A 27118-nucleotide genomic window follows, 5' to 3' on the forward strand; every position below is an offset into this window, starting at 1 on the left:
TGGGGAGGATGTGGAGGAAGGTGATGCTGCTTTCTTTCGGGAGCTTCAGTTTTTGCCTTCCAGGGGAGCAAGTTCATAGAATGACAGAATGACTTGTGTTGGAAGGGACCTTAAAGATGATTCAGTTCCACCCCCCTGCCATGGGCAGGGACACCTTCCACTAGCCCAGGTTGCTCCAAGCCCCATCCAACCTGGCCTTGGAGACTTCCAGGGATGGGAAAGCCACAGTTTCTCTGGGCAATCTGTGCCAGGGCCTCACCACCCTCACAGGGAAGAATTTCTTCCTAATATCTGAGTTAAACCTTCCCTCTTTCAGTTTGAATCCATTCTCCTGCTCCTGTGGCTCCTTTCACTTGTCAAAAGTCCCTTTCTGTGTTCCTTGTAGGCCCTCTTTTCTCTGGATTCTCTTTTGATTCCTCATCAATGTTTCATCAAACCTGGCAGTAGAGTTGGACCCAGTATGGCCAGAACTGGGTGCAGCACTGGGAAGTGTGACAGTGATCTCCCCATGTCTGTGTCCTTTGAGCACAACATTTTTAACCAATTCCACTCATCCTTGTGTGACCTTCAACTGTTTCCACAAAGTCATTGATCAAAATATCCCTAGGCCAACCAAGGATCATGGAATCATAGAATCTTTGAGGTTGGAAAAGACCTCCAAGATCATTGAATCCGAGTGTTAACCCTGCCCTGCTGCATTCACCACTAAACCATATCCACATCCACTTTCAGGGAGGGTGAATCCACCACTTCACTGACTATTCCAGTGCCTAATCCATCCCTGTTGGACTGTTTTGGAAGCATGTCCCATCTCTGGTAGTTAGATGCATGTTAGTATACTTGTACTTAATATACTTAAATAAAAATATAAGTAAAATACAACCTGACATCTAATGGTTGAGGAGTTTTTTAACTCACTGGTTTTATTTGGTCACTCAAGATGCTGCTCTGCCTCCTAAGGTTTCGGTGTCATCAGTGCAACTTGTGATCTTGTGGATGAAAACACATCATGGGGTTCAATAAGCCACAGTTTCCATAATTCCACACCAATTTGAACATTTAATAACTGTTTCTCTTGGCTCAGCATTTGGTTTCCACCAGTTGAACAACCAATGCATTGAGCTATACCTTCCTTGCTGGAGAGAAATCAAGGGTTAAATTGCCCATTGCAGCCAAAAATTAAACTATTCTTCTTAAAGAATTGAGACTAAAATCAGCTGTTTCTTCTTTTTATTTTTTTTTTTCCTTTTCTTTTTCCCCTCTTCCTGGATTTGTTGTTAGGCTGGCAGGCCATTAATGAGCACAGCATTACCTGTTTTACCCTTTAGCTTTGATTCAACGGTAGCTTTTCTTCTGGAATTCCCTTGATTCTTCCCAAATGGTGTCACAAATCAGCACTAATGAGCCAAATCGCTGCTTGCCCTGCTCTTTCACAGTCTTGGTGCTCATGCTACCAAGGCTTGCTGGATTTAATCACATCTGAGCTGCTATTTTTGGACTTTTCTGAGCAACCAATGGGGTGCACATTAATTTCCTCTGACTTTCAGTGAAATTTTGCGTTTGAATGTTTTTCAAATATTTTTCCAAAGGTAGAAATAAGTTACAAACATTTTTGATTTATCCAAATTATTTATGAGTTCAGTCTCCTGCCTTATACCAGCTCCATTTTTAAAATTAAATTTTGCCTCCCCTCAATTTTTTTTTCTTAGTTATTTGGGGTATTTTTTTGCCTGTAGATTTCTTGGATGATTTTTGGTGGTAGTGTGCATGCCATTTTGGTTTTTTTTTTTCCTCTGATTAGTTGGTTTTCCTTCTTTTTCTCCAAGTGCATATATGAACATATGGTTTTGGAGTGTCTTATACAGTTCTTCCCCCCATGCAGGAATGGTTACCATCTTCCCTAGCTGAGGATTGTGGACATCCAGGTAGGAATACCTGTAATATTGTTGATATTTCTATCACCTCTCACACATCCAGTTAGTTACCCTTCTCTTTTTATACTTAGGTGTCTTTTTAAAACAGGCTTTTAAAACCAGCAAGGTTCTAGATTTTATTTTTTTATTTTTAATAACTTTTGAAGCTGCTTGTTTTTGTTTTTTTTTTTTTTTAAGTGAATGTGTTGTGATTATCTAAGCAGCAGCTAATTTTGAGTTCTTTGATCAATTCCTCTCTATCAAGTTGAGGTCTATCACAAAATTCCCTTGAGTGAAGCATGGTGCTTGCTGAGATAGGAAACTTGTCAGCTCCAATATTAAACAATTCCAGGGATGTTTTAGTCCTGACAGCAGGGGACTTCAAGCATGTGCCAGTCACGCTGAAGTCCCTTAGGAGAATGTTTTTCCTTGCACTTCAGAGGCAAGTGCTGGTCTTCTCTGTGTGCCCTTTACTCTGCATTCTGCTTCTTTGCCACGTGTGGTTTTGAATGTTCTTGATTTGTTGGTCTCTCTGGAAGATGTTACAACCTGGAAAGGTCACATCCTGAGTATGCAAAGGCCTCTCCATGTTTTCATAGGATCATAGAATGGTTTGGGTTGGAAAGGACCCTCAGTATGACTTAGTTCCAACCCCCCACCACGGACAGGGACACCTTTTTTGGTGGCATCCATCCGTATGTGTCTATCAAATCTTCCCTAATGGTAAAACTGATTTTCACCGTAGACTGAATATTTTGACCATCCAAATGCTCTTTTGAGGAGCTGATGGCTGAAATAACTCAGTCCTGTCTGAAAGGTTGACACTGATCTGCTGAATCAACCCTTTCTGTGAAGTTCTTTCCTTTTCTGATGGTTGTACTGGGCTGTAATGAAGTTTGCATCCCCATCTACCTCTCTGGCTGAAAAGGTCTTGCTTGACTTAGTCATGTCATGTGTCAAGGAATTATTCAAATGCTTTAGAATTTTACTTCATTAAGTGAAAAAGTTTGACAGGTTCCTGCAAGGGATGCTGGATGTGGTTTCTGGGTTTTCCCATGGGTAAAAATAGCATGAGAGGCTGGGCTGGACTGTGATAGCAGAGAATTCTGACAGAATTATGAAAGGAAGAAGCTCTCTTGAGACCACAGCTTGAAATCACAGGCTGGTGTTTACTCTCTCCAGAGGCTTTTGGCTTGTGGTTGATGGGCCTTATCTTTATTTTGGATTCTTGTGCCTCTGTTGGGTTCATTACAGGCTTGTTTTAGAGAGGAACAAATGCATACCACGGTTGGAACAACATATTGAGACTCTCTTGGGAAATCCAAGTATTTTAAAGAGACACTGAAAGGTGTCTCATTTTGAGGTTATTTTAAAAGTTAATTAACTTATAAAACTGAAATGAACATAAGTGTGTGTTGTAATTTTCATAGAATCATAGAATGGTTTGGGTTGGAAGGGACTTTAAAAATCATCTCATTCCAACTCCCTGCCAAAGGCAGGACACCTTCCACTATACCAGGTTGCTCTGAGCCCCATCCAGCCAACTTCCAGGGATGGGGAGTGTATTTTAAATACATAGATTGACATACATGTAAAACCAGAGTGTTTTTCACTGAAGGAGAAACTTGTGTGTGCTGGAGGAGAGCTGGAGAATGAAATGCCTGAAAACTTATCAGATTTTCTACTATCAGAAAAATGCAGCTTTCAGACTGTTCCGATTTTGCAAAGTCAACTCAGTCTTGAGTTAGCTGATCCTGAGAGTCCTTCAAGTTTAGTTTGTGTTGGATTCATTGACAGGTGGATTCTCCCTCTCTACTCCACTCTTGTGAGACCCCCCCACTGCAGTGCTGTGTCCAGGTCTGGGGTCCCCAACAAAAGAAGGACATGGATTTGCTGGAGTGAGTCCAGAGGAGGCCACAAAGATACTCCAAGAACTGGAGCCCCTCTGCTCTGGAGCCAGGCTGGGAGAGCTGGGGGTGCTCACCTGGAGAAAAGAAGACCTTAAAGCCCCTTCCAGTGCCTAAAGGGGCTCCAGGAGAGCTGGAGAGGGACTTTGGATAAGGGCCTGGAGTGACAGGACAAGGGGGAAGGGCTTCAAACTGAAATAGGGGAGATTTAGATTGGATATTTAGGAAGAAATTCTTCACTATAAGGTTGATGAAGCCCTGTCACAGCGTGCCCAGAGAAGCTGTGGCTGCCTCATCCCTGGAGTGCCCAGGGCCAGATTGGATGGGGCTTGGAGCAACCTGGGATAGTGGAAGGTGTCTCTGCCCAGGGCAGGGGGATTGGAACTAGGTTTCCAACACAAACCATTCTATGTTTTTGATTTGTTTTATGTTTTTTTTGTTTGTTTGGTTTGGTTTGTTTGTTGATTGGGTTTGGTTTTTTTTTTTTGTTTTGGTTTGTTTCTTTCTTTTTTGCTTTTCTTTTCTTTTTTTTTTTTTTGGGTGGATTTTGTAGTTTTTAATAACTTTTGAACCTTTAAGCTTCAGAACTGGCAGCTGATCTTGCAGAGTCCTCTGTGTGTACCTCAGGCACTGTTAGCTCCTGTACCTTTTTTTTTGTAATTAAATAGCCACTGAAGGAAGCCTGTGTGCAGTTTCGCAAACCACTGGGTGTAACACACAGAATGTCTTGTTCATGTATTCTTCTTTGGACCAACACAGAAAGAAACACCTTGGGGGTTTATCTGTGCTCTCTATTCTTCCATATTTATAAATATATACTTACATTTATTTTTATATTTTTAAATTTTTAAATACATTTATAAATAAATGTAAATCCAGGAGGACAGAAAGAAAAAGGAGTTTTGCCGGAGAGTGAACTAAATCACAGGATAACGATCCCAGGGAGGAACAGGAGCAGGAGCAGCAGGGTCAGGCTTCCTTAATGAAATTACACCGTTTGAGGTTGTTATTTTAAGAGCTGTTCTGTCTCTCTGTGCCCGAGCGCTGCCGTCACGCTGGTAAATCCGGGAGGCAGAATTGCTCCAGTGTCTCTGAGACAATATCCCGGTACAGGAGAGAGATCTTAATGGCTCAGGTTGACTCATAGCAGCAGCTGCTGTTGTGTTGTGACAGCTGACGTGCTGTTCTTTCCTTTGGTGGGGGAATGTCAGGAACGGTGTGGCTGTGAACGGTGGGAAGGGGCTGATTATTGTCATGTTTTAAATAGTGGCTGTTGCCTTTGGAATTTGAGGCAACCTGTGTGTCTGAACACGAGCCAGCACTGTGCCCAGGTGGACAAAAAAGCCAGTGGAATCCTGGCTTGTATAAAAAATGGTGTGGCCAGCAGGACCAGGGCAGGGATTGTCCCCCTGTGCTGGGCACTGGTGAGGCCACACCTCGAGTGCTTTGTCCACTTCTGGGCCTCTCAGTTCAGGAAGGGTATTGAGGGGCTGGAACAGGGCCAGAGAAGGCAAACAGAACTGGGGAAGGGTTTAGAGAGTGAGGCATATGAGGAGCAGCTGAGGGAGCTGAGGAGGACTCAGCCTGGATAAAAGGAGGCTCAGGGGGGACTTTCTCACTCTCTACAGCTCCCTGAGAGGAGGTTGTGGCTGGGTGGGGGTTAGTCTCTTCTCTCAGGCAACTTGCAACAGGACAAGAGGAAACGGCCTAAGGCTGCACCAGGGGAGGTTCAGGTTGGACAGCGGGAGTAATTTCTTCCTGGAAAGGTGGTCAGGCATTGAAGGAGCTGCCCAGGGAAGTTTGGAGTCTCCATCCATGGAGGTGTTCAAGAAGTGACTGGACGTGGCACTCAGTGCTCTGGGCTGGTTGACAAGGTGAAGATCAGTCACAGGTTGGACTTGATGATCTTGGAGGTCTTTTCCAACCTAACTGATTCTGTGAATTATGCTGTTCACAAAAGTGCTCAGTTAAACTTGCTGCTATTCACCCCCCTCCCTTTTTTTTTTTTACTAAGAGATGGTTTTGAAGAAGTGCACTCGAATCTGGTTGCCATGGTGTGCGCCTGAGGTCTAGTACAGCTCCTAGAAAGCACAACCTTGGCTTTAAGGATGGGTGTTACAACTCAGATCCTGGATAACTAATCCCAGTCCTCATCTGTCTGAAGCATCTGTGGGAGGAGGATGCTCTCCTAAGGATACAGGGCCTGCCATAATGGGATAAGGAACAGCTCTGTGCCTTCCCGAGTGAAGCCAATGTGTACAGACATCTCTGTGCCTGTGTAATACCTTCCTCGAGATAAATGCCATGAGAGTCCTGCAACGCTGGACAAGTTTTCTCTGCCATATGCTTGTGGAGGAGTGTTTTTCTGAAGCTTTTATGTATGACTGGTAATCATAGATTGGTTTAGAGAGACATTTCTGAAAGTGTGAAGGGAAAGGAAGGGCAACATGCTAATTTGAATTAATTGTAGTGCTTAGCAAGTCAACATCCAGTGGAAACCAAATCATTATGTAGTCTCTTATTTTGCTTGTAAAAAGCATAATGCTGCATCCAGCAATGAATCCCAGATCAGCTTAAAAATGATGGGATACACCCCCAACATCTAATGTAATTCCTTATGTTGTAACAGGTGAAATGGGTTTGGAAGCAGATCATGATGTGGTGGGTTTTGCTTGTTTGCTTGTTTTTTTCCCTTTTAATCTGCAAATAGATGAGTGGAGATAATTCTTTGTGTTGCCTAGAGCTAAAAACACCCAAAAAAGACCAAAATTCATTTTTGACACGTGCATTAGAAAAGATTTCTTCACCAAAATGGCTGTAAAGCACTGGCAGAGGCTACCCAGGGATGGGATTGAGTCACCAAGCCTGGAGAGATTTAAAAGATGTGTAGATGTGGTGCTTAGGGACATAGTTTAGTGGTGGCCTTGTCAGTGCTGGGGGAAGGCTTGGACTCGATTATCTTAAAGACCTTTTCCAATCTAAATGATTCTATGATTGTTACAGAAGGAATTCATGTTTTAAGATCTTTAGCTCCTTTCCTGGAGGCAGGGAAGAGGAACAAGTTGCACAGCCTTGAGCAAAAAATCTGAGAGCCATGAGCTGGACCTTTATCCCCTGATTTCATCCCACTGCCTTCACCTTGTTACCTTTTACATCAAATCCACAGGTACCAGGCACTGCCTGGATGCACATCCTGGGAAAAGAAAAGGGTTTAATTACTGAGGTTGTTGCTGGTGCTCAGTCACGTCCTTCTCCAAAAGTCCTGCCTGGACCAACAGGATTATTTACAGTTTAAAGGCCACTCCATGTTCCTCTGCTCCATCATCCACAGGAGCACAACAAATATAAAATCAGTCTAAATAAACTGCTCCCTCCTCCTCGGGGAGCTGAGCTCTGTCAGTCTGGATGTTGGCAAATGGAACATACAGATTTAGGAGCAGAAAACTGAGAACTTTTTAGCTGATCTTAAATGAAAAAGAGGATATTTTACCCTTATGACACATGATGAAGCATCTTTTGGTATCTAGAGACAGCACTGTCATGGAACTGGGCTGTTAATTCATTATGTGAGTGATGGTGGTATCAGGCTGTGCTTATCCGAGCTAAGCCTGTTTAAATGATCAAACTCTTGAACTTGAAATATAGGGAACAACTTTGGGGTAAATTAAACACAAGGGACAATATCTCTTTTTTGTGGAATTTTAGAATCAACATTGATTAATTGGAGTCACCTACAGTAATTACAGCTGAGATTAAAATCTGTTGGGTTTGGGAGTTTTTCTCCTATTTGTTGGGTTTTTTTTTAATTTTATTTTTTTTCCTAAATAACATAATTATATCTTCCCTGAAGGGTTTAAAAGCAAAAAATAAAAACAAAACAGGTGGAGAGCCTTTGGTTTCCACTTCATCAAAAAGAAACGTAAGTTTTGGTGACAGAAGATCTGTAAATATTTTATAGAATTCAACCGGGGATCCATCTGGACCTGATTTCTTTTTTTAGCCTTTCAGTTCTTTCATATTTTCTCTTAATTTTATCTGCAGAGAGCGTCTCAACTTTTTGAACTATTGGAAAATGGATTTTAAAACGCTTCCCTGCAAAATAATTGCCTGTTACAGGCATGTGTTTCTTTAGAGAAGCTTAAGGTGGGAATATCCCTCCCTGCTGGGGTTTCACACACTCTGTTCTGCACTGAACCAATTTATTCCGAAACATCTGCAATATGTACATTGCCTGGCAGATTTTAATTGATGGAGGCTTTTATGATACTTAGTTGAAATAACAAGATTACCTTCAGATTTTTATGGGCATGGCATCATTAAGGGCCAGATTCTCATACCTTTTGTGGAAAATATTTACTCCTTGGATTAAGGCAGCAAAAAGAGGGAGGCACTGCTCAATTTGAATAAATATATCTGATCTCATTGTGGAACGAACCCATTAGACACAACTCCCTGCACTCTCCCAGTGCTCCCATGATCTTAATTGCCTGAATTGTTTGTGGTTTCATTTGACCTTAAACTATTTCCTTTATGCTCCAGTTGCAGTGTTTTTATTTTCTTCCTAATAGTGAAATTGGGGGTTGATTTGAAAGGTACAATGGATAAGCTTTTCTATCTTCTTTAAATTTAAAGAGGGTTTTCATCTTTATGGAGCTGACGTGTCTTTTGAGTAATATTTTTTTCAAGTTAAATGTGATTTAATCAGGTTATTTATCAAGGGGAATACCAATCATAGAATCATAGAATGGTTTGGGTAGGAGGATACCTTGAAACTCATTCAGTTCTAACCCCCTGCCATGGGCAGGGTCACCTTCCACTATCCCAGGTTGCTCCAAGCCCCATCCAACCTGGCCTTGAACACTTCCAGGGATGGGGCAGCCACAAGTTTTCTGGGCAACCTTTTCAAGGGCCTCCTCATCCTCACAGTAAAGAATTTCTTCCTCATATCGAATCTAAACCTGCCTTCTTTCAGTTTGAAGCCATTCCCCCTTGTCCTGGCAGTCCATGCCCTTGTAAAAATGCCAGAGAGGAGGAGCCATGAGCTTGTGAGTGGTTTCGGAAACAGAGAGGTGTCCTTGGACTCTGTGTGATGTGTCTTCAGAAGAGCTTTATGGGCTCTGGGGACTCACCAGCCACCACATTCCCTCCCTCCAGGCTCCTCTAAGAGCTCTCCAAAAAGGTTCAACCCTTCAGGGGAGATTGGAGTGGACGTGGACCTTGTGCTCCTTGGGAAGATCCAAGCTGGGGAGCTTTGCCCTATGACTGTGACTGGTTTAGCTGAATATTTTATGCCTGGTCTGAAGGCCTGTGTGGTCTCCAGTTCATTCATCTTTCCCTTGCTTTCAGGAGCTTGGACTTTCCTGTGGTTTATTCACATGGGGAGGGAAGTGGCCAAACCCATTAGAGGTCTCCTAAACCCTCCACTGAAATAAATGGGGAAGTAAAAACCTGTGGGAAGGATGAAAAGTCCTCCAACTCTTGTCCAATTCATTTTTGCACAGGGCTTCTTTCATTGTCTTTGTCACTTTATTTTTTGGGAGTGGTGGTGACAAATCTCCTCACTTCACCGTTTCTTTTTTGGACATTTCTCTGCATAAGCCATTCCATTCTTTTTACCTCGTCCTTGAATTTTCAGTTTCCTTTTCCCCATCAAAACCCTTTCTGCTGTCACTGGCACCTTGCAGCTGTAATTTCCATGGATTATTTTCTATCTGTATAGCTTTGGATGGTTTCCCAAAGCTTTGAATGTAACACAAGCAAACGGTGCAAAAGAACATTGGAAATACAAGTTCTTTTGGTCCATGTCCCAACTCCATTACAGTCTCCTTCCTTTTAGTATTTATTTATTTCATTTTCAGAATAGTGCTTTCTTCAGGCTGAAAAAGGCTTCTGAGACAAAAAAAAAAAAAAAAAAAAAAGTTAAAAACCTGGCTGTCTGGCTGAAAAGAGCAAGAGGAAACAATTCTCAAATGTGGATCCTGTTGTTTACATAGGGTCAAGTCACTAAAAACACCCACCAAACAATAAAAAAACTGCACCAGTGAGATTAGAAAGGCTTGGATGGAGAATAAAAAAAAAAAATCCTGTGTGGGAGTCTGTATTTCTACTCAGTATTGCAGCTCTGTGGAATGGTGTAATGGGAATGCCAGTGGGATGGAAGTGCTGTGGGCATCACCATCCCTGGCTGCGAGCAGGAACAGCAGAACAGGGTCTGTCTCTCACCTCACCCTACTGGGACCTAACTATTTTTATACCTCATAACCACCTTAATTCACATTCATCCCTTATAGGGATGTAATTACACAACATAATTACAGTATTTTTGTTAAAAGCAGTAAAATGAAGCACAACACAGAGGCATCTTTTTCACGCCCCTCATCAGGTGTGAACTTGGCACCTGTTAGTTCCTTGAGCCTGTTCCTGACTTCAGTCTCCAGAGAGTGTTTACCTTCATAAATGCACTGATGGATTTAGGTTTGAGCCTTCCTGAATTCAAAAGGAAGCTCAGCTGTGAACCCTTGATACATGACAGGCCTCTGGTGATGCTCTTGCTTTCTCCTTTCTCCTTTCTTTTCACTGTTGGGTGATGGAGATCTGGTTGTCTTCAAATATGGCCCTTGGGGTTGTGTCTAACCTTGTTTGTAGGTCCAGGTTACTGGGATTGAGTGGAGGGCACAGTCATCATGGTCATGGAAAGAGGCAAGACACAGCAGCTGACCAGAAGAGGCGAATTTCAAGTATCCTGGCAGCTCTTGAACTGTCCTGTTCTGCATTTTTGCTGAAGGATTTCCTTCTGAAATTGTCATGTGAAGAGACAAACTGGGTCAGGACAGAGATGTGTCTGTGCAAAATGAACCAAAATTAGTCCTGTTATGTGATTAGTTTGGCTGGTTTGCAAAGAGCATGAGAAGAGCGCAGAAAGGGCTTCTCCCAGTGTTTTCCCAAGTTTCTTCAGTCAGAGGTGGTACATTTAATCCCACACAATGTATTTCTATTCTTTCTTTTTTTCCCTCCTTCTTCTTTTTATAGGCCTGTTGCATTTTTAAGCCCGCGTAAGATTTCAGGATGCACAACAGCCCATGAAATGAAGTTCTTGCTTACTTAGTCTTTACATGGAGGAGTATCTCCTTTCTTTCAGTCCTGTCTCCTGGATTTGCTTCCTTACACCCCAGTTCGTGCAGTGGAAAAAGAAGGGATGTTTTGCCTTTTCCAGATGACTTGGGAATTCACAGGGTGTTATTTTATGGGCTTTTCCACCACTCCAATATTCTTTTCCCTATCTGACATGACCTCACCTCTTTAGTTCTTCTACTGCATTAGGAAGAAAGTGGCAGAATGAGATAAATCATGGAAAAGAGTGGTGATAATGATAAATTTAAAGGTAAATTTTAAGGGTTTCTTTTTCATCTGTGTTATGTTTATGCTTTCTAGGAGCTGCCCTCTTCTCCACTCCCTCTCTGCTGAAAAATAGGCACCTCCTGTGTATTTTGGCTTGCTCTCCAGCCTTCACTGACTGTACTGACTTAAGTCTCTCCCAGTAGCTGCAGGTGCTCAGATACCTTTTGCAGACACTGAGAAGTGAATGTCAGTCTCTTCTTCCGAGCAACATGTGATAGGACAAGAGAAAATGCCATCAAGTTGTGCCAGGGCAGGTTTAGATTGGATATTAGGGAAAATTTCTTCACTGAAAGAGTTGTCAAGCACTGGAACAGGTTTCCCAGGGCAGTGGTGAAGTCACCATCCCAGGAGGGATTTAAAAGACATGTAGATGTGGCACTTGGGGACATGTTTATTGGTGGGCTTGTCAGTGCCGGGTTAATGGTTGGACTGAATGATCTTAAAGGTCTTTCCAGCCCAAAAAATTCTGTGATTTAGATGCCTTAATTTGGAGGCAGTTCCCACTCTTCTGCCAGCCCAGAAGGCTGTGCATCACCAGACAGGTCTGCCATCCCCACACACGCCTCACAGGGCACCTGAGAGGGCACTTGGCACTTATATTTGGACCTTTACATCCCCCGCTGTGTGTCCTGCCTTCACCAGGGTCTTATATATGGATAATTGCCTAAAAAATACCAACAGCAAAAAAAATGCAGTCTGTGTTTTTAAGGGCAATTTTCCCCTCCTGTCCAGGGTTTGCCAGTCAGCTGGTTTGCTTTGGCTCCTTCAGGGCTTGAAGTTCTTCTCGCATGAGTCACGCGCTGAAGAGAAGCTGCTTTTTCTCCTTGATATTTGCACTTGGTTCCCTTTGGTGCCATCATGTGCTACAGGAGCTTATCAGCAGGAAGGAGGAGTCCTGCAATGTGAACAAAGCTGGGAAATGAGCTGAAATAGGGCTGAAATATGGTCTCCGGTTCATAACTGATTAGGGGCTGTGGCAGAGCAGACCTGACCCGTACGACTTTGTGGCTACCCCAAAATATTTGTCCTCAGGGTGAAAGAAGGATAGGAAGGAGATGAGTTTAGTGCTCCCCAGGCTGCCACGTGCTGTGATCTGTCGCTCCTTTGTGAGTGGAGCTGGTCTGGAGAAGAGAAGCTCCTTTGACAGCACATATTTACACATCCAGATGCTTCGTGTTCTCTGTCTTGTCATCCTTGCCTGAGAGCCTTCAAACGAGGTGAAATCTCTTTTCTTCTGCTATGCTAATCCTGCACTTGCCTGCCCTACTCTGCTGAAGGCAGGAATTGTGCCAGGAGGCTTCGCTCCATCGTGAAGAGCCTCCCCTCCCTGGCAGATGAGGATGGTTGTTAGTTGTGTTTTCCTAGGATTTGGGCAAATTTGTTGCTGTGTTTTTCTGCTGCATCCCTCTTGTGAATGTCTGTGGTCAAAAACGTCTCAATTGCTTGTTCTTCAGTCCATGTTGCTTAATTTTCATCCTGTTGCCTTGTTACAAACAATGCCAGCAATTCCTTGCCTGCCTGTGATTTTGCTCCCACTGTGGAGCATCCTTTGCTTTAAAAACCATTAATTTTTTCATTTATTTGAGGAGGGGGGAAGTTGAAGTACAGCCAGTCTAGGTGTCCACCCTTCCTCCTGCCTCAGGGAGATTGTGTTGTGGTTTAAAAACACAGGCAGAAAGTCCTTCTGTGAACAGCAGATTGATGGGATATTTAAAAACCACTCGAAAGAATTAAGGGAGCAACCATGTTCTCCATCAGTGAGGGGTCTTGGCAAAAGTGAATGAGTTGGAAAATTGACAATGGTTGTTTTTCCTCAAATATACACAGTGACCCAGTGCAGGTTCAACAAAAGTTTTTTAGCAAATTCACTTTAATCTGGCAGGACAATTGGCTCCCAGCCACTGCTGACTCTGGGCTGTGATTCATGGTGGGTGGCCACAGAACCCAGTGCAATCCTGAGGATCCTTCTGCATTTTCTCATTGTTGGAGCACATGGATTTTTTTGCCACATGGTTTTCCTTCATTTCCCAGCATGGCCATTGTTCAGAAATCTTTTGTAGTCTTGTGTGAGGAGACGTAGGTGGAGTAACTGTAAAAGCACAATGGGCAGAGCAAGGGAGAGAAATGTCAGAAGGGCTCTTGTCAGCAGAGGCTACAGGCTGACTCTCCTCACCTCTTCATGAGCTACAGAATTGGTATAAAGAAGAAAAAGCAATGAGAGCTTGTTTGGATGCAGTATTCCTAGTGGGTTTTGCGTGGGTGTATAAATACATGTGACCACAGTGGTTTTTTGACCTTTCTTTGAGGTTATTCTTGAGGGAAGACGAGGACATTGAGGTGCTGGAGCATGTCCAGAGAAGGGCAGTAAAGCTGGTGAAGGGTCTAGAGGGTCTATGAGGAGCGGCTGAGGGAGCTGAGGGGGCTCAGTCTGGAGAAAAGGAGGCTCAGGGGGGACTTTCTCACTCTCTACAATTTCCTGAAGGGAGGTTGTAGCCCGGTGTGTGTTGGTCTCTTCTCCCAGGACACTTACAACAGGACAAGAGGAAACAGCCTCAAGCTGGACCAGGAGAGGTTGAAGTTGGACATCAGGAATAATTTCCTCACTGAAAGGGCTGTCAGGCCTTTGAAAGGGCTGCCCAGAGAGGTGGTGGAGTCCCCATCCCAGGAGGTGTTCAAGGAATGACTGGATGTGGCACTCAGTGCTCTGGCCTTCGTGACAAGTTGGGGGTCGGTCACAGGTTATGCTGGATGATCTTGGAGCTCTTTCCCAACCTGAATGATTCTGTGACTAATGATTTCATAGTTAGGCTGTGGTTACATAGTAGTTGTCTCCATGCCCACGTTCCAGTTAGTCTCTGCTCGGGATTGTGTTGACTATTTTCTCCTCTCCATATCCCTGAAATATTTGGAGATATACCTAGTTCTCACCTTGATTGTGTGGGCTTGTGACCCCTTCTTTCTGTTTTCCACTGTGTTCAGTTAATAGTTGCATTCAGTATTCTTAGAGGTCTTTTCCAACTTGAATGACTCTGTGATTCTGTCTTTTCAAAGGTGTCTTTTGCTTCCATGGCACTGTGGGGATGTCCCAAGCCACCGTTTGTCTGATGTCCACGTTCACTGACATTTGATTTTTTTTAAATATGTTTCATTTTACCTTCCTGGGTGTTGACCTCTGACTGGAAAGAAACTTGCAAACTTCTGCACAGCATCTCATTGGTTTTCTTTTAGTTCCCAGTTAAAAAAAAAACAACTGACAAATCAAAAACCAAACACCAAAAAACAAACCAAACCAACCAAACAAACAAAAAAAACCAAACCAAAAAAACCCCAAAACAACTCAAACCCCAGAAATCTCAGAAACCCTCAATGAAACAAAACAATTTTAAGAGAACACCAAGCAGAACACACAGCCCTTCCTTCCATCTTTTTCTCTCCTGGACATTAGGCTTTGGAGACCACTGTCCATCCTATGGCCAATGTGATAGTTTTTTGATTCCCTCCTCTCCACAGCCCTTTCCACAGCCTCCACATTCAGGATGAGAGGAAATGGCCTCAAGTGCCACTGGAGGAGGTTTAGATTGGATATCAGGAAAAATTTCTTCACTGAAAGAGTGGTTGGGCATTGGAACAGGCTGTCTATGGAAGTGGTGGAATTACCACCCCTGGAAGTGTTCAAGAGATGTGTGGATGTGGCACTTGGGGATTTGGTGGCTGTGAACACGCTGGTGTTGGGTTAATGGTTGGACTCGATCTTAGAAGTCTTTTCCAACCTTAATGGTTCCATGATTCTATAATCTGTTGACTTGATTTACACTGTGCTTGTCTGACTTCCATCATCTCCTGTGGTCTTGGTAGGAAAACTGAAACAGAGATATCAAGTTGTTTTCTGTTTCTTGACAAATCATTACCAAACGTAGAAGTAGATTCTTTATTTCCCACTGTGTGCTGTGTCTTCACCAGACCACAGTGCTTCTCATTTATCCTTCTGCAAGGTTTATTTAAAATGTGGTGAACATTGGTGCAGATGAGACCTTAGGCTGATGTGTATTCTGATTGTGAGCATTTAATAGCAACATTTCTACTTTGGGAAGTGGTACATAGGAAACAAACCATGTTTGGTAATAGGGGAGTAGGATCCTGGGATTTAGGGATCTATTACTTTATTAATTCACCATTTTTCCCTGCATGTGCTACCCCACAGCATTTCAGCTCTGTCTATCAAGGTGTTCCTGTGGATTCAAAATTTGTTGCCGTCCTCAGATTCATTTTTCACTATTCTGTTGAAATCCAATATAAATTTATAAATGCCATTTCTCATTTTGTTAAGCTGACCTGGTGTGTTGCAGCTGGTCTTTGTCCATTCGTGCGTGTATATCTTTTATAATTAATAAGTTTACTCGAACGTCAGAGTAGCAAACTAGACACCAGTTCCCTCTTTCCTGAGTCCCTCCTCCCTGGTTTTTCTTGCAGCAAATAGGCATTAATATTCATCTTTTGTAAGCAGTGAAAAGGCAGATGAAACCTGGATTCTGAACTGACTGGAAATTTAATTTTGCTGTTCACTGAAATATGTAATACTCCTATGTTTGTCGAGCATATGGATAGATTAAGACTGTTCTACATGCAAGGTTCACAAAAAGTAGACAACAGGGCACAAAACAGCAAATAGAAGGTGGCAATGAAGGTAAAAAATAGAAAGAAAACCCTTGGTGGGTTAGAAGCAACACAGTTTCGGAGCATTTGTACTCAGGCAGTTCAGGGTTGGAAGCTGCCTGGAGCATCTAGACATCACCTAGATCACCATCTCCTGCAGGAGCCAGAAGAAATGTTGTTTAACCATGATATTAATGTCAGTTTAAAAAATAGGAAGGGTGACATCACATCTTGATCAAGATGAGCTAACAGTGACCTGGCACTAAGTCATCCAAGCGCTGCCACCCATTTAGTCTGGAACAGTGGGAAATGCGACATCCAGCTCGGCGTCTTCAGACTCCAAAACAACTTTGGTCTCCCAAAGACTGTCTCCTTCTTTTCTCTTGATTTAAATTCCTCAGTATCAAGAAAGCCTGATTGCTTTTCCAGGTGTAAAGACATTCGGGTCCTGAGGGCTGACCTTGTTTGTACAATCACTGTCATTTATCACACTCGGCTGCTGCTCTGGGGCACCAAACTGTTTCAATGTGTGCTGCCTCATGCTTTGAAGATGGAAGGCATCCATCTTTCCATGGTGTCTGTGATCCTTTTACTGAAAAACTTTTTCCAGCAGGTAGTTTTGCTCTCAGAAGTTCATACAGCTTAAATGGGGGGAGGGTCTATGAATCTGAGGTTCTCAAGCTAAACAAAACACATCCAGCCCTTCTTCTTGGCATTTGCCTGAGGGCAACCTGTCTCTGGTGCCACGGAGCAGGATTTGAAGGCTGCTTTCTGTTCTCTTGTGAGAAGACGTGCAGTCAGGTTGATGTGGAAGAAGAGCCTGTGTATTGAAGTGGCAGGTGGGACTGACATGAAAGGAGCCCAAGCAGCTTCCAGATTGCTCTCCTTACCTCTGTTCTTCGTGTCTGGCATTTGTGTAGTGTGAAATGGATACAGATGACTTGCAGGCGTCCATTCCTTCCCACTTCTGGTGCTTATGGTTTCCTTCTCCTCTCTGTTGCACGTCAGCCCATCTGATCTGAAGTCCTCTGACATCAATAGGAGGCCTTAGGTGGAGACATCATGAGCTTGGTGGGGGCGGAGGTGCCTTTTGATGGGCAGGAAAGGGTCTGGTGTGCCTGGTGAGTGCTGCTGGCTGCAAAACTTGGGAATGACTGGCTGATGAAAGAAAGGGTGAGGGAGAAACTGTTCCTGTTGGCTTTGCATAGTGTTGCTGATCTTGTTGAAGACTGAGATTAGGCAAAGGCTGCAATCAAATGTGCTGAGAACAGCCAGAGCTCTCAGTGTCATTGCAATTAGGAGCACAGTGAACCCACTGTCTCTATTTGTGGCTCAGTGTGTATCTCCATAAAACATCACGGATGTCTTATCTTGTTGTCTCTGACTTTTCAGCCTATTCTGATGGCATCTGTTCCCAGGACAAGATGCTCTGCTCCTGGAGACATCTCCAATGGCAGCTCTACGGTGGGGAAGAAAACTAAATCCATTGGAAAGCACTCAGATGCTTTCCTCAAACAAGGCTTTTTTTTTCCTCATTGTTTCTTAGCAGACGTCAAGAAGAGCAGAAACAGCTCATTTCTGGGATAATCTGTGCTGGTTTTCCTTTGCACCTACTCCACGGTGCCCTCGGGCCGTGGGCGTTCTGCTCTGTGGTGCTTCAACTGGAGGAGGGGAGACAGGAGCAGGTTCAGGGTGTTGAGTCAGGTTGTTTACAGTCCTAAGTGATGTCAAGCCAGTCAAGTGCTACATAAGTGTCTCTAGAAGCTTCTGGAAGTCTATTCAGTTTGTACAAGGTCTGATAATAGATATAATGCCCTGGGGTTTTGTTGGTTTTTTGTTGTCATATTTTGTGTCTCGTCAACCCAGGCTAGACAGGGAGGTCCTCAGGCTGTGGGGACAGGGATGATTTCACTCTCCAAGGACCTTCCATCACTTTTAAAGCTTAATTGGGAAGCAAAGTGGGAGGAAGCAGCTGTATTGCTGCACCCCTAGTCCTGCTCCATGCAGGCCATCGCTCCTAGACCACTCCCCCGCCAGTCATTTCTTCAGCTCCTTGAACTGCTTTCCTCACCTTGCCTGCCCAAAGCCACCCCAGAACATGATGTTAATATTACAAACATCACAAAAGATCCAGAAGGGAATAAATTGCCTCGAAGCACAGAGTGAAAAAGAAGAAAGTCATCCCCTCCAGCTATTCTGACTGACCTCTGACAGCCCTGTTATGAGGCACTTGGGGATTTGTGCAATTACCCCAACAAAACAAAACAAAACAAAAGTGATTCAACAGCAGGGCTTGTTCATGAATTCAGGCTCTTTGAGAAACAAGCAGGAGGCAATTTTTTCAGGTGAACAGCATAAAGGTTTATTGAGTTTTGGTTTTAATAATTGTGAAAAACCCAGAGAAGATAAGCTAAAAAGCAGCACGTCTGTGACACCAGTGACAGTCAACTCTGGGAGCAGAAGGCTTTGCAAATATGGCCTTTTCTCTCATGCCCTCAAAAAACTTTTATATTAACCAAGTTAGTCCTGGTTGAAGATGTCCCTGCTTATTGCAGGGGGGCTGTGTTAGTTGACCTTTAAAGGTGCCTTCCAACCCAAACTGTTCTGTGATCTGTTGTACTCTGCCAACAGGAGAGATCTGTATCTCTCTATCCATTTTTATCCATTTTATCCATATATTCATTTCATCCATGAAATGGAGTCAGCCGTATGGAAAGCAAAAAAACGCTGAGTATTCTCCCTTGTGGTCCATGTGTAAACAAGTCTCCTAATGGGAAATGAAAGGAGGTCAATCTGTTTAGTTCATCTGAGAGAAGGTTAAGAGGCAGAAGAGAGATCAAACAGCAAAGTTGAAGAGTTGAGAAGACACAGCTCTCCTAACTGAGTCGCTGGGGCTAATCCTTCAGTAACTGGAGCCTCAGAGAGGCTCTTGTAGAAAGAGGTGACCTGGTCTGAGCAGAGGCTGCAGAGGTTGATGGGTAAAGATGATTTATGTGAAATGATCTGCTCTTTCTTTATGAAGAAGGTCAGGCTTCAGAAGGTTGGTAAAAGGATTTTATCTGTGTGGAAAGCCTCAGAAAAATCTATCTCAAGTTGGTTATCCAGAAGTGGAGGTGTCACCATCACTAAATCACTTCTGAAGCCCTCAATGAGGGCATTTCTCCATCAGCAGGTAGAGCTGGGAATAAAATACATGCACAGGCACAGGCCTGGCAGAGAATGGGTGGAGAGCAGCCCTGAGGAGAAGGACTTGGGAGTGTTGGTTGATGAGAAGCTCAGCATGACCCAGCAAGGTGCACTGGCAGCCCAGAAAGCCAAACGTGTCCTGGGCTACATCAAAAGCAGCAGCAGCAGCAGGTCAAGGGAGGGGATTCTGCCCCTCTGTTCCACTCTGATGAGACCCTGACTGGAGCACTGCAGCCAGCTGTGGGGACCCCAACTTAAGAAGGATGTGGAGCTGCTGGAGTGAGTCCAGAAGAGGCCACAAGGATGATCTGACAGCTGGAGCTCCTCTGCTCCGGAGACAGACCGAGAGAGCTGGGATTGTTCATCCTGGTGAAGTCTCCAGGGAGACCTTAGAGCCCTTTCCAGTGCCTAACGGGGCTCCAAGAAAGCAGGAGAAGGACTTCTGATGAGAACATGGAGTGACAGGACAAGGAGGAATGGCTTCAAACTGATAGAGGGCAGGTTAGTGAAGATGTTAAACAGGACTGGACCCAGTATTGACTCCAAGCAGTGTTGGCCAGTCTTATCACCTCCAGGTGTAAAAAGACCTTTCTCCTTTTTTCCTGTTCCCAAAGGTGCTCTGTCCTTCCTCTTGGGCTCTCCCAATATCTCAGTCATCTTTCCAGCTTTGGTTTAAAGCTATTCCCATGTCTTGTCCAACAGGAATGAAAAGAATGTTTCCCTCCTGTCTGTTTTCAGCAGCCTTGCACAAATTTGAAGGCTCAAGTTTTCCCATCAGTCTTCTATAGGAAAAGCAACCCCTTTTACTTAATCTCTCCTATCAGGTTATGTTCTCTTGACATGTTGTCATTCTCCAAGTTCCCTCTAGACTCTCTTCAGCCTCTGACAAAGTCTTTGCTGGAGCTTGTTGCCCACAGCTGAGGACTCTGCAGTGTGGGGTCAAGCAAAAGGTTTGCTTTCCTTGTGCAAAAGATTGTAATCCTATTTATACATCCCCTGATGATGCCTGCCACTGTTAGAGGAAATGTCACTGCAAATTCCTGCTCAGCCTGAAGTCCAGGGCATCTTTCCATCCTCCTCTGCAGCACTGGCCAGCAGTTCCCCATCCTCTGTTTGTGCTGCCACTGAATTCAGGTCCCTGCAGTTGACCTGAATTATGCAGTGTCTTATTTTCTTTGTTGAACATCACTTGTGATTTGTTAGGATCATTCTGAAGGCCGGAGCTGCCGTGTAACCTCCCTGTCTGGTGTCCTGTGTCTGTGTGATGAGGCTCATCCCAGTCCCATCATCCAGCTCGCTGTTCAAAATACAAATGGAGAGAGCAGAGCTTTGTGGACCACACTCAGGTCGTTCTTTGGTTATGACAGCAGGCCACTGGGAGCATTTAATGGCTTTAAACTTAAAGGGAGCAGGTGTAGATTAGTTATTAGTAAATAGTCAGAGCAATTGTCCCTCAATCAGCCAAGAGGGCCATGAATGGCACTCAGGTTGCTTCAGGCATCAGAGGAGGAAAATCATAGAATCCCAGAGGTGGGAAAGATCCTCAGGAGTTCATCTTGTCCAACCCCACTCCTCAGAGCAGGGGCACCTGGAGCAGGTTACTCAGGCCCATGTTCAGTCAGGGCTTGAATAAGGACGGGGACTCCACAACCTCTCTGTGCAGCCTGTGCTGATGTTTGACCACCCTCACCATAAACCACGAAACAAGCACAAAAGCCACTCCAAATCCCCCCAGAAATCAGCTTCTTTTTTTAGTTTTTGAAGTGGAATTTCCCATGTTTCAATCCATTGACTCTTGTCCTGTCACTGAGCCACCACCAAGAAGAGTCTGACTCCATCATATTTACTTCTTTCCATCAGATATTTATACACCTGAATACCACCCCCACACACATCCTTTTCCAGACTGAACAGTCCTAGCTCCCTCAGCCTCTCTTCATAAACCAGATGCTCCCATCCCTCAATCATCTTCATGGCCCTTCAGTGGATTCACTCCAATATGTCCATGTCTGTCCTCCTTTTCCATTTCTTTCCAGTGTGTTCATGTCTTTCTCAGTCTAACTCTGCTTTAAAAACATCTGACTTGTCTGAAGTGCTGCTGTGGTTTAACTCCAGCTGGGAGCTAAGCACCACAAATCCACTTTCTCACCTCCCCCAGCAGGATGGTGGGAAAGAATTGGAAGGGTAAAAGTGCGAAAGCTAATGGATTGAGATAAGAACAGTTTAATAATTGATATAATAATAATAATAATTTCTTCCATGCTGAAACCTCACCTTTCATTCCTACAGTTACTCACACTGCCCATCTGAGTGTCTCTAAATGGAGACTGATGGATGTAGAACTCTTAAATAGTTTTGCCTGCTTGGTTTTACCTGCCGATTTCCTTCCCAGTCCAAGAAACATGGACCAACCCTTTCCTTGAGCTGCTACATCCTATTTTATTCATGGCATGATTGACTTCTACAGGATATACCAAGCAAGAAGTAGTTGCATGTTGTTAAAATACAAATTCATGCCTCTGGTAGGATGGACGTCCTTTTAATCTGGCTTGGCTGTGGTTGTTCCTTCATTTGTATTTTAGGTGATGGGGATAAAACTGTGATAAAATCTTTTTTCTTCTTTTTTTTTTTCTTTTTTTTTCTCTTCTTTTTCTTTATTTTTTTTCCTGTGTTTAGTATGTTAGGAAATGCTTGTTCCAATTTGTACAAACTGCCTTCACAGTAAATTGGACAAGTCTCCCTGAGGAGCAGTAGACAAAAGCCTTGGGAAGTGCCATGGGAATGGGGAGGGAAATGCTTTTATTGCCAATCAAATTAAAGGGATTTAGATCTGCTCTTAAATTTTCCTGTAAATATATTACTGTGGGGTAAGAATGTGACTCCAGAGCTGTGTGAATAAGGAATATTTCAATAGCTTACTAAGATGGGGTGGGAGGTGGTTGATGCTAAAAAGGTTGGTTAAGCTAAACCAAAATATTTCATTTTCAATTCTTTCTATTTTTCCTCCATTACAAGGAGAAAAAGCTTTAAAATGGAAACATGCTCTGAAAAGGATAAATCAACATGAAACATCTGGAGTGCTCCAAAAGCCCTCCCTCTATCCCCTCCCCTTTCCACTCTGTTGGAGAAAAAATAGACACATTCACTGTTTGCCAAAGCAACGTTTGCCCAGTTGTAATCAAGTCATTTTACAACATGGTGTAGACTTCCACTCTGTGTTTGTTGTTGTGTCCTGGGGAAGTCGTGGCAGCAAATGCTTCCACTTGCTTATCTCTAAAGAGAAAGGGTGGGCCAGGGTAAACCTCTGTACAGAGGCTGTTTTCAGGCTGTTTGGTGGCCTCATATCTCCGCTTACAGAGGATTTAATCTGTAGCCATGATGGGAGGTAAAAATAAAAAGATAATTCCTTTTCCCTGCCCAAAAGCTTTCTTTTGACTGTCTTCCATGTGCCCATATTTTCCCAGGTAAGGGTTTTGCTGGGTCTTGGGTTGCATTTTGTGATGAAATCTGGGAGAGGTGAGGTTTGTTCCCAGTCCACTGTGGTCACCACTCCCCAGATGAATCTTCCAGTGTTTCTTGTGTTGTTTTGTGGTTTCCATGAAGAATTTGCATCATGACATTATAGAATCATGGAATGGTTTGAGTTGGAGAGGATCTTAAGGACCCTCTAGTTCCACCTCCCTGCCATGGGCAGGGACACCTTCCACTAGCCCAGGTTGCTCAGAGCCCCATCCAGCCTGGCCTTGGACACATCCAGGGATGGGGCAGCCACAGCTTCTCTGGGCAACCTGTGCCAGGGCCTCCCCACCCTCCCAGGAAAGAATTTCTTCCTAATTGCTCATCTAAACCTGCTCTCTTTCAGTTTAAAATCATTGACGTCTTCTCCTTGTCTGAACAGCTTAAACAAAAGTTGGTACAAACTTTGCATGACACAAGAGCTGAGTTTTACTTTTTTAATAACACTTCCAGGGACGGGACAAGCCACAACTTCTCTGAGATAACCATGCCAGCGACTCACCACCCTGGGAATATAGAATTTCTTCCAAAAAGCTGATCTAAACCTCCCCTCTGTCAGTTTTAAGCCATCACCCTTTGTCCTATCACTCCAAGCCCTGCTAAAAAGTCCCTCTCCACATCTCTTGTAGACCCTCTTTAGGTACTGGAAGTTGCTCTAAGGTCTCCTGGGAGAGAGAAAACTTGTAGAGTATATTTCCATGGAGCTTAAAGTGTTACAGTTTTACAGGGTTGACATGATGATTGTGTTGTTGAGTGCCTTGCAAACCCTTGGTTTACAAGTTTACTGTTTGGTTCCTCTTGTTGGCCCCACTTTCTGTCTCCTGAATGCACACACAAAAACACTTCTCCTCTCTCCGGCTGCTTGGGCTCTCACAGGTTTGGCTTCTATAAGTTTGGGCTCAAGGCTGTTTCCCTAAAATGAGGGATGTATGGCCTGGGGGCACCTGCAGAGGTGCCTCAGAGGCCAATTATGTGAGTACATGGTACACTGATGCTGGGAGGGGAAGCTGGACTCTGGATTTTCTCCACTTTTTATGGATTTGGCTCCCAACCCTTGCTGTCTCAAGGCGATTGCACTTTCATCCTCTTTCATGTGTCTGGCCCAATTAAGGCAGGATGGTGAGTGATTCCTTTTAGTCCAAGAGTTTTCCTGTCTGACGAATCTCAGCAGTGATTTTTTGCTTGGTTTAGAAGCTCTGAAAGAAAAAAGGAGAATGGAGTACAACAGGTGCCTGAGGCCATTAGACTGTTCCCAGTACCGTGCAGAACTGGGAATTTCTGGTGCTCTGCTTTCCCTGAAGGACAAACCTAAGGAATGGTTGCAAGTACACCATGCCAGTGCATCCCAAAAGAGACTTTAGCCTTTTCCTGAGGTATTTATCAATCCACACATGAGAACATCATGCCACACATGGTCATGTGTCATAGGAACTGGAGGCCATTCCCAGCTTTTTGCATGTCAGAGGAAAAGTGACTCATCCAGGAGATGAGTAGTTTGAATATCCAAGCCCAGAACAAAGCATTGCAGCTCATGTCACTCAGCCTTCCACCTGCACATCTCTATCAGTCCAAGAAAGACATGGACCTATTGGAGCAGGACCAGGGGAGGCCACAAAAAGAATCAGAGAGATGGAGCTCTCCGCTGTGCAGACAGGCTGGGAGAGTTGGGATTGTTCAGCCTTGGAGAAGAGATGGCTCTAGGGAGACCTTATTGTGACCTTTCAATACTTAAATGGGTCCTACAGGAAAGATGGGAACAGACCTTTTAGCAGGGCCTGTAGTGGGTAACGGCTTTAAACTGAAAGAGAGTAGACACAGAGTAGATATAATGAGGAATTTGTTTTTATGGTGAGGGTGGTGAAACACTGGAACAGGTTGCCCAGAGAGGTGGTAGATGCCACATGCCTGGAAATATGGAGCTCTGAGCAACCTGATCTACTGGAAGGTGCCCCTGTCCATGTCAGTAGGATTGGATGATGTGACCTTTAAATGTCCCTGCCAACCTAAACCATTCTGTGATTCTGCCATCGCGCTAAAGGTGCTGCAATGATTGTTGAAGAGGGTGGTTTTTTGACTGAGTTATTTTGGTTTTCCTTCAGTCAAAAAATGACTTTTATATGTCAGAACAACTCCCTAGATGAAAGGCATGAGGGGCAGGTGGTATTCCCAGTCATCTCACATCAATGTGTCCTCTCCATGGGACTCTCCCAGAAGGCCACACTGTCTTTTACCTTTTTTTTGGTGGTAGTCACATCTGTTTGTTTTTTGGTTGTGTTTTTTTTTTTTTCATAGCCTTAGTGTAAGAAAGTAGTAGCTGGGTTTGATCCTGTAGCATTTTCCATCACCATCTCCATGCCTTAGAGCTGAGCTATTTTTCCTATCAAAGTCTTGTGACACCGTTGGTATACTGGAGGCTTTCTGTGGCCCTGGTAAAACATTGTGGATGGGGAGGTGGGAAGGGGGATGAAGGAGTCTTTTTCTGGCAGTGCTGCATTGATTTCATCCTGCTGCTGCTACCTTAGGCCTTGCAGGTTTTTTTAATTTTAATATTTTTTTTTTTTTTAACCAGCAAGGAAAAATAACTCTGGCTCCAATATTTTTACTGGAAGCCCAGGAGCTTATGATATAGCAACAAACTGTCCCTTTTGAGAGCTCATCAAGACTGCAGTGTGATGGATGGACTCCCAGCCAGCTGTGTACTGGTAATGTTCCAGAAGACAACATTACCTGGTTTTTGATTGAGTGCTTAGTCTTTCCCACCAGCTCAGGATCTCAAAGCACTTTGTGAGCAGTGAGGAATTAAAGTTGCCCTCTACCAATGGAGAAAATAAGACACACGGAGGTGAAATGACTCGTTTGTCCCCAAGATTGTTTGTAGCCCAGAAGACCTGGATTTTAGTGCTTTTAATTTTTTGCAGGTGGACATCCTGGAGTTTGGAGATTGCCCTGTATCTTTTATTTGTCCTTTTAGTCCTCTTGTTTTCTTCGACTACTGGGGTTTAACTGACTTTTAACATGGCTATGTCTGTCTTTTTCTCTGTTTTTTAGGTTTGAAGTGTAATCTCACATCCATCACTATCTAGAAAATGTCTTATGGATCCATTGATGGGAGTGGATTTGGGAGCAGGAACCCATTTGGAGGCCCTTCGAGACAAGGCTATCAACCTCTCGGTAAAGTATCGATCCCTTGCTGTAATTTATTCTCCCTGACTCCCTAAGGAGTGAAGTTTTCACTGCTCAGGTTCAGTGTGGCTGGTGTGTAAATACCAAACTCTCACCAGGGGTCATTTCTGACACTGATTTTCGGAGGTGGAAACCAAACTTTTTGAGTTTGATTTATGTGACGAGGCCCAACGTGTTACCGTGCTCAGGGTTTGAGGCTGCAACTAATGAGGATTTTGGAGGAATTTTGGAGGATTGAAAGGAGAAATATGGAATATTCTCTAGACCTGCTCGTGTCTGTCTTCATCTCCCCATCACCGTTGCAATAAGTTGGTCTAAATGGTTGATCTGGGGCTGGTTTGGGATGCAATGATGGTGGAAGTAGATGGGGAGATGTACAAAATGCAGTGGGCTGTGCTCCCCCAGACAGTAACTCGAGTGCTGTGGAGTGGAGGCTTCTTGAACCTGGAAAACGTGCTTGGATGTGGCAACGACAGCAGCAAAAACTTCCTGTGGAAATGCTGAAACCATAAACAGTGGCTTGCAAATGGCTGTGGATTCTTTCCTTGTGGCAAGTTTTTAAGCAGAGACCAGATGTGCTCTCCTTACCTGTCCCCCCCTTGCCCCAGAGGAGTCAAGAAATGGTAAAGCAGAAAGGAAAAAGCACCTGTGTATCTGAAAGGGTCCCCAAAGCAAACCTGCTCCTCATAAAAGCAAATTCACTGTGTAACTGCCATAATGTGGAGCACAGCTAATAGTTAGAACCTCCTGATTTTGTGTGTTGAAGGTGTTGACTCTCCTCTTCCTGACACTGGCAGGTTGTAGGAAGCATCCTTTGCCAGAACTTGGGTAGTGCTGAGGTTGTCCCTGTTGGCGCGAGGCTGGAGGTGGAAGATGGGTCTCATCCTGCCCAATTCTGAGCAGCATGGGGAGGTAAAAATCCCACCTCTGCAGCTGCCCAGATGTTTACCAGACCCCAGTCCAGATGGACAATTGCTGTAGGGCTGATTTGGGTTAATCTAGTCTGGCTTTCAGCAAGTCTTGTTAACTAGGACACATCCTTCATTTAATTTTGGTCCTGGGCCTGGCTTGCACTGGGGGATGAGGCTGCAGAGCCTACAATGTGGACACAACTGGGAGTTGAGACCTTTGCAGAAGCATCAGGAAAGGGGATCTTTTAACATGGCCAAGGGCTCTGTTATCATTTTGCCCCAGGGAAAAGAACATCACCCCTCTCTTCACTGGCCTTTGGTTTCAGCTGTGCCGTTCATTGCTGCAGCCTGACTTGGTTTTCATGTTTTGAGGGTTGCAAATGTTCTTTGGGAAACATTTCTTTGTTTTGCAAATAGCTGTTCTCCCTGGATGGAAATACATAGAAAAGCA

At 44.1% G+C, this 27118-nt stretch overlaps 1 protein-coding gene across 5 annotated transcripts in view; it reads left to right on the plus strand.

The window, feature by feature from the left end:
- Positions 1-27118, plus strand: part of TSNARE1 (t-SNARE domain containing 1) — a 469040-nt gene that overhangs the window by 80267 nt on the left and 361655 nt on the right. For 4 of the 5 annotated variants that reach the window (XM_064642560.1, XM_064642873.1, XM_064642791.1 and 1 more), the window contains one exon: positions 25622-25744. In XM_064642560.1, coding sequence (XP_064498630.1) covers positions 25660-25744 — 85 coding nt within the window. In that variant the 5' untranslated portion in view covers positions 25622-25659. Of the gene's footprint in view, positions 1-12317; positions 12436-25621; positions 25745-27118 lie in introns of those variants that run through there. The other variant, XM_064642714.1, reaches the window with a different exon arrangement.

Source organism: Pseudopipra pipra, chromosome 1 (genome assembly GCF_036250125.1).
Source record: "Pseudopipra pipra isolate bDixPip1 chromosome 1, bDixPip1.hap1, whole genome shotgun sequence".
Taxonomy (NCBI): domain Eukaryota; kingdom Metazoa; phylum Chordata; class Aves; order Passeriformes; family Pipridae; genus Pseudopipra; species Pseudopipra pipra.